Here is an 8283-nt window from a genome sequence, read left to right as displayed (position 1 = left end):
CCCTGTACATCATCGTATCACTTTTATCAGCTGTCAGGTGGCGGACGAATGCGTATCACACCCACGCATGCAAACTTATCGCGCATACACCGCACCGCGATCTGGATAAGCATCCGAGTTTCCATTGAATCATGATGCTCGAACACGTTTTACGCGCCGATTTCCGTATGCGCGCGCGCTTGTGTTCGTGTACAAGCAATCGCATCTCGCGTGCACTGTAGCAGGTTTCGCCGATGCCTACTGCGTTTAGTAACACCCGGTACACAGCGGAGCGTGCACCACGACACCAAGCGGAAGCGCTAAGCGTTTGACTTTCCCGGGGCACACTTTTTGTGTGCGTGTGTTTTTTTTTATTTCGCTGCGGCCAAATATTTTCGTGGCAAAAAAGCGGTGGAACTTCCGCGTCTCGCTACATTGCAGGTTGGATCCAAGACTCGCCCTTCCCTTCGTTCCCTCGCAGGAAGGGGGAGAGTAAATTGTTTAGTGAATGTTGTGTTATTGCATATGCTTTGTTTTCAGTCGAAACATTAACGTTTTCCATCCACCACCATTTTTTTTTTGTCCATTACCCACAGGTGACACGGCGACGACAGGTGAAGGTAGTGAGGGAAAACTCTTACAAACTGTATCTCGGACTGGGTAGGAGCAGCCTTTAATTCTGGTGAACGTCGTCTAGAGCCGAAAATGCAGACTGTGCCGCACGCAATCCCCACCAGTCGATGAAAATATGTACCACGGGTTTTTGCTGGCGGGGAGAGACAACAGACAGTGGGAGAGATAGGAGATGGTCACTTCCAAAACTAAAGCACGGTCTGGCGCGAACCGTAAGATGAATGCATTCGATCGGTATACGTAAACGGGTTACATTCGATCGGTCGCTGGCAAACGTGTCAAACGGAAAGCAGCATCCGGACCCCGCGTTGGCGATGGTTAGCACTAGAATATCTGACCCGTGTGTATGGTGTGCGCGTGAGATGTTTGCATAAAATGCAATTAAACACAATCGTGCGCTGTTGCCGTGCCAGTGGTCAGGATGTGTGTGTGAGAGTGTGTGTGTGCAGTGAGCAACAACAACAGCAAAAATGTGCAAAATGGTTCATAAAATAAGTTCAATAAGTAAAAAAGTGTAAAGTGCACTGTATTTTTTTTAAATAGTGTGTAATATTGTGGCGCACGCATCCTCTTCGCGGATCGTGTGAGCGCGTCCCATAACGCTTCAATCATCAAATCCAACAACAAAAAAACAACCCCCCCGTATATACCCGGCCACAGGTGTGCAAGTTTGTGTTTACGCACTGTAAGTTTGTTTTTGCTTTTGCTTTAACCCTGTGAGCACTGGGCCATTACGGACGGCCTTCGAGCGATGTGCGTCTACATTGCCGCTGTCGTCGAACGGCTTGATACGAAGCGCACGCACACGCACGCGAACCTGCGGGTGGTGAGCTGATAAAGATGAACGTTGGACAGCACACCGGTCCGGGGCCGCCATTGAGCCGCAATGGCTGTTCGGACCGTTCCGTCACCGGGCCGTCCTGCCGGGCGCTCCGGACCGCCGTATCGGCCCTTTACTGTTTGGACGATTTTCACCGCGAACACATAGGGTCCGGTTTCTTCTCGGAAGTGTTCAAGGTAAGTTATATTTTACTCAAAAAACCATGAGACTTTTCTTCGTTTTTGTGTTTTACAAAATGTGTTCAATAAAATTCCACTACTATATCAAACAATTTCTGCTAGTACACATCTTGTAGTTATAGGTATTTACGATAAAAACAAACTCTTATCATGCATATTAGAGTGTAAATTCTGCCCACTGTCCCAACCTGTTTGTTGTTTGATATAATTGTTAAACAATCAAACAGCATCAAACGCAACCAAAACGGCAATAAGCCGTGGAATAAGAAAACCCAAAAGTGCATTGCCCGGTGAAATCAGACCCACACACTCGCACACCTCGTTTCCCACAACAGCTTCACGAAGCAGGCCGTGTTCGGGCCACCACTTAATTACTGGGTTTATTGATTATGCGTGTAAAGGTCAAAAAAATTCCCTCACTTTTGACAAACGGACGGTAAACCACAACCGACGCAATCACGCTTGTATTGCTGTGTGTTGTTTTCTCATTTTCCTCCTTTTAAAGCAGCATCTTTATCGTGCATCGTGGCTTAACAGTGATTAATAAACGCAACGCGAACGTCACACCGAAACCCGTGTAAAGTGGCGTCCAAATCATGGACACAAAAACTACTTGCTGTGTGTGTGTGTTTGTTTGTGCGTATGTGCGTCCTTCCGTACACACAAACACACACACACACACACACACACACGCATGATGGTAAAAGGAAGATAAAAGAAATTTTCTCTTTTTCATTTGGAAAACAACGGCGCGTTCCACCCGTGGCCCGTTTGCGAGCAAGACGGTGTGCGGCAGATGCCTCTAATGTTTTCATTTTTCCGCACTGGATAAAAGATCGGCCAGCCCCAGACCGGGAGGTTGATTGGAAGGGATGCTACCATTTCACTTTTCTTTTCTTCCCTTTTGTCCCTTGTTTCTTGCGGTTGCTGCAGTACCGTGGCGCATCGGGTGCATCGTTTTTGGGTGTTTGTGTGGAAAAACTATAAATCGATAAAAGTTACAAACATTTGACTATTTTTTTGTTTTAAGTAATACCATTACTCGGATACTACATTGGACAAATGATCGCGAGAGCGTTGATTAATGATCGTCAAATTTCTTACAGCTTGGAAGCTAAGTTAAGCAGCAATACGTAAAGCATTAATATTGAATGTTTAAATGTTATACTAAATCTGTTCAAATGCACAGCATCACATCTTGTAAAAGGAAGTCCTCTGCCAGGTTCCATCTGTCAGACATATTGAGTATCTATTGATCATGTATTTGATTTGATCTATGTTAGAGAGATAGTACATTATTGGATATGATCTATCTTGGAGATATTGCAGTACGGCTGATTCCTCAATTTAATATATTTGATATCCAACATGCACATTTATGATGAAGATGACCCACTACATATCCCTGCATGGAACTGACAAGGACGGTGCTAATATGTTTATTTACTATTTGTCTTACCTAAAGTCTCTATACTTAATACAAGCTTATACAATAAATTTTTAACAAATCCACAATCAGTAAGACTAACAGTAAATCTTCCAAAGAATTTTCGACATAGTTCTAGAAATAGAATTAAATTTTAAAAACCTCATCTTTAGTCCAAAGTTGGTTATCCAACTTTACAAAAGTTTCGCAATCTTGGTCTACTGCTGGATTCTTCGGAGTCCGAAGAATTCCAAAATCCAAAAAATTGGAACGATATTTGAAGATATATGTCAAATAAAAATTAGACAATTAATCAGTGATGTCTTCAATGTTTCCGAGTAAGGTCTGTGAGGGAAGTCTTTAAGACTTTGCAAGAAATTCTGATAATCAAGAAGCATGTATGTAATATTCGCTTGTCTTCTTCTGCTTTATCGGAACAACAACTTCAGGAGGTCAAGGCCTGCCATTTCTGGCTTTCTTTGATTTCATTTACCCGTACCAGGATAGTCCGTCCTGCGCACGGAGGATTGCTTCGAATAGGATTTTTGTCCGATCATGTCGTGTGAAGACCGGTGCCACTACAGAACACCTGATATCAGAAATCTTGGACGGGTCATAGTTTAACTCTACCAACGAGTATTCGTACATAAGTTATTAATGTCAATTACCCTAATACAACTGAAACAACCGATCATGACAACATCAGAATTACTTGAAATGTTATGTTGTATGTTGTTGTTGTTGAAAGTATGTTGAGAATTAATCATTGTATTCGTAAGATATTTCACAACATCTGATGCTTTTCCAATGATCTGTGACAGTAGGTGACAATTTTGACTATCACGTGACTGCCCTGTCCAATCTACCAACCCTGCTTTCGCGCAACACCTGCTAAAAGGTAAATGATTAATTTAAATGATCAGTTCACTTCCAAGCAGCAAAACAACTTTTCCTTTCCGCACCAGCAGCGATAATTTCCCGGCGCGTGAATTTATGCTGATTTTCCCGATTATACGGCGTGCCCGAAAATTGACCGAAATTGGACGCAAATAGGCAAATCGAAGCCGCTCGAGCAATTGCAAACCGTGCAGCGCCTAGCAGCGCCTAATGGCGAAAGTGGAGGCTGTATTTCGTTGCTGGCTGCTTTAGTTGGTGTTGCGAAAATCGATCTACTTTTCACGCGGCGTTAGGCGCCCAAGATGTGAACCCTCCGGGTGGTCATGCTCAGTGCACCAGTTTTGGGGTGCGTTTTTTTATGTTCGGACCCCAATGTTGGGTAACGTTGAGGCTGTTTTTTTTGGTTGTTGTTGGCTGAAAACTACAAGCTCCAAAAATCGCGTCACATACAACCCGCGATTTGGGTTGCGAGAGGGGACGATAGTTTCTTCCATTTCGTTTGTCAACGAACAGGTTGATGAAGTTTGTGTATATACCGCTGTTCTTCTCCCGCCGGCACATGCTGGTTGATGAGGCGAGGTAGTAAAATTCGAGCGAAAGTCGTTTCCAATTCAATTACCTCGACCGTACATCGAATAAACTGCCGTTTCCCGCTGGGAGAACGGTTGTTGTGCTCCGAATTTTCCACGCACCATGCCAATAATTTCTACGCTTCCTAATTGAAATATTAAACGCGTCTGCCTATCGAGCGTAAGGTGTGTGTGTAATTTGCGGCGGCTCAGATTTCCCCGATCGAGCATTAGCGACCTGATCGGATCGAACTCTGGCCGATCGAAGGGTTTTGGTTCTTCTATTTGGCCGCTTTCACGCCGCTTGTGAGATACTTTAGCGGGTCAGTGTTGATTGGATTTTCGGTTGTTGTTGTTATTTTTTGCACTCTTTTTTTCCCCAACAGCACTTGCGGATGATCGGATGATCGAAATAAAGGGGGAACACTTTTATCGGCCGCAGTGAAGTCTCGTTGGAGATGAAGTACACAAGCGCGCGATATGAGCCGTAGGGCAGGTGGCAAAGCTGCATAAAATAGCACGTGTCGGGCAAAATAGTAATAATGTCGGCGTCCTTAGGAAATAATTTCTGTCGGCTCATCATTTAAATGTTGTAGAAAGTGGGATGGACGCTTTCCAAAATATATGCACCTTTTTTATACCATCCGCTCGACATCTTGCCGCTGGTACTGTCGGGGAGCAGAGCAGAAATACATCTTCACTTGCATTCCACCCCCCCCCCCCCCCCCCCATTAAGGGCATTTGATTGGTGTTTACGATTTTTTTTAACGTTTGCTCTTGATACAATGATACATCATTAGCCGTTGGAAAATGATTCGTTTGAAAACGGTGTTACACATCAAATGTGCCAGCAAATAGAGGTTGATGTTTTTCTGTTTGTTTTGTTCCAAATTATGCCCAAAATGTAGATATGGTTAAGAGGAAAAAATAGAAAATCGAGAAAAGGGATGAATAAAATCCACACTCAGTGATGATTTTGGGCCGTTTGGGCTATCGGGGATTATGTTTATTTAAATTGCAATGCAGAGTTCACATATTAATTACCAAATCCATAGCGAATCTATCTCGATTGTGATTAAATTTTTTGATGTCAGAATTGGGGCTCAGAGTGAGAAATAGTTCTGGAGACAATTAGTAGTGTCTAACACACTTGATCTCTGAAGCCTAAATTGTTTGTTTTAGGAGACTTCATGATTGTATCCTGCCCTAATAAAATAATCAGAACTAGCTTTGAGGGAAGTCAAGGTATTCTAAACTCTCTGGGCAATTTAGATATCGCACTAGCGATAATTTTTAACGATTTCGTCGATCATAACATCCCAAAATGAAAGGGAGGGTTTCCAGTAACCCACGTAACATTACCTTTCGGTTCTCTCGTTACTCTTTCTTTTCTTGGCATTACGACCTTCGGAAGGACATGGCTGCCATTTTTGGCTTACTAGACTTAATTTTACCACGCAGCCGGCTAGTTAGTCCTTGGTACGAGGGTTTGGTCCGGATGGGATTTTGAACCGGTCCTTTCGTGTGAAGACCCTTCAAGAGTTCCTAAGCGGATGAACAAGTACTCAAGTTTAACCCGATCGCTTGAAGTGATCATTAGCGGTCAACGGATGAAAGTGGACCCTTTTATTCCTTTTCACCAAGAAAAATCCACTTCAATGATTAGTAGTTATCACACGTTGTTTACAATACGCTCCAACTGTTTACATTACATTCTTTACATTAGTATTCTTTTTTTAATATTGTACGAATGGCCAGGCTGTATAACTAAAGGTATCTCAATGTCAGGTGTGTAAAACAATTCGACCACATGACTGCCACCTGCTGGAAAGGGGGTGTGCTCTTATCAGCTCCCATCACGAGCCATCTCGGAGTGGAGTGTTTGTGTTCGGTTTCGATTGGGCTGTTTTTGCTCACCCTCCTTCATGCGCAACAATGATTAATGTGACATATTTGTCCGTTGTTTGCCCAACCGGGAACAAAATAGCTAGCATCACTTATCTCACCGGGTGATGTCCTACAGAACGCGCTCCTATATGCACGTGCAACAATCGGTGATGTGCGTTTCTGTGGGTCGCAACAGAATTTTTTGTTTGTTTTGCGACCAGATTCGATTATCGTGACGAGTGCGGCCCAAAAAGTGAAAGTAATGGGCAGTCTTTCTTCTGCCAATCGCACAATCGGTGGTTTCTCCTTAAAAATAAAAAAAAAACACAACATGGCACTTGTTGTCTATCATAAGCCACCCATCTGACCATCAGCAGTGTGTGTCTCAGGGATGGGTTTGGGGATGGTATGCAGATGCCCAAATTCCCGCCGTGCGCCGAACATATGCGTGTGCGTGTGCCGGCGTTTTGGCACGCTGCCGCTTACGCAAAACGCGCGAAATAAACCCTTTCTCGTGCGCATCATAAGCGCGCGGGACCGTGCGCGAGGTGCGAAAAGTTGATTGTGCTCCTTTCACCGCAAAAAGGCTCGCGCAAGGTTGTAGTAGGGAATATAATTAAGCACAATAATTTAATTCAGCTGCGTTGCGCGCTAGTACCGTACCGCGCCGTCCCGTCGCCGCTGTCTCGCTTGCAACATCGACGAAATCGGTTTATTAGTGGTTAATCAATAAAAGAAGAAAATGGCTGCAAAATAACATCAACAACAACAAAAACAGATATGGCAGCGGGCCCCTTTGTTTATGTAAGATTGCGATTCGAATTGGGGAACGATTGTTGTAACTGATCTACAAATCATCCATAATGACCGTTGCTAAATCGAATGTATCACGTGTGAGACTACGGCTGTAATCGCTGGCATTCTTAATCCATCTGAGATGACCCGTCAATGAATTGGCACGATCGACAAATGTTGGTTTCAGTGACCCTCTTATTAAATAGAAAAGAAGTTGATAACTTTTTTTTTTATTTATTCAGGGACGGACAGGCCGTATTGCTTAAAAGAAGTTGATAACTTGTACGGAAATATCGTAAAATTAAGGACCTTTTATAATAGTTCAAATTGACGATTTTACAATATAATGTTTTTTTTATATTTGTTGTATTTAATATTGTCACCCTGTGCTGATGTCACTGGTTTAGTTTTTGTTATTTGGGAACGTCTTTATAAAAAATACGTTTTCTTGGCCATAGCCAACTTTGACTTAATAGAATGTATAAGAAACTCAAAATAGCTAATAGACAACATGCGCAAAAATCGTAAACTACAATTAAAAACATTTAAAATATTCCTCAGATGCGAAAGATTTTCCAAACTATTGTTTTTGCACCACACATAATTAGTATTTAAAAGAAAGTGCGAAAAACAACAGCATTATCATACATGCTGCGGCCAGAAAAAAAGAAATGTGATTAATGTTAACCGAAGCATATGAATAAGTGCCATTCCGTTTCGACGCGGGTTTAGTTTTACTTTCGTTAATTTTTAACCTTACACTCGCACATCCCGGCGACCGCTTGATTAAATGCCGAAAAAACTTTCGCTGCAATAATTCCTGCCGCAGCGACGATTTTAACGATATCGGATCATTACTGAAATAGTTTTTCCCGAGCTATGTGTGTGTGTGTGTGTGTGTGTGAAGATCATTTTTCATTCGCTTTCTCAACAAAAAGGAGGAAGATTGGAGTTTGGGAGGGAGGCGGTTGAAAAATACGACACACACACACACAAGCCCCCAGCGCGTGATTCCAATCGCATCCGCCGCACCACCTTTTCGGTGGATACCGATGCAAAACAATGCGTTATTATGCT

The 8283-nt window shown here is 43.0% G+C and overlaps 1 protein-coding gene across 1 annotated transcript in view; it reads left to right on the top strand.

Moving 5' to 3' along the window:
* The first annotated feature begins 366 nt into the window (after nucleotides 1-366).
* LOC128306470 (uncharacterized) overlaps nucleotides 367-8283 on the top strand; it is a 55570-nt gene continuing 47653 nt past the window's right edge. Inside the window, exons 1-2 of the mRNA XM_053044002.1 lie at nucleotides 367-420; nucleotides 576-1629. Coding sequence (XP_052899962.1) covers nucleotides 1453-1629 — 177 coding nt within the window. The 5' untranslated portion in view covers nucleotides 367-420; nucleotides 576-1452. The remainder of the gene's footprint in view (nucleotides 421-575; nucleotides 1630-8283) is intronic.

This window comes from Anopheles moucheti, chromosome 2, assembly GCF_943734755.1.
Source record: "Anopheles moucheti chromosome 2, idAnoMoucSN_F20_07, whole genome shotgun sequence".
In the NCBI taxonomy this organism is placed as follows: domain Eukaryota; kingdom Metazoa; phylum Arthropoda; class Insecta; order Diptera; family Culicidae; genus Anopheles; species Anopheles moucheti.
Note: the sequence above shows the minus strand (reverse complement) of the source record. Positions and strands in the feature narration are given on the sequence as shown.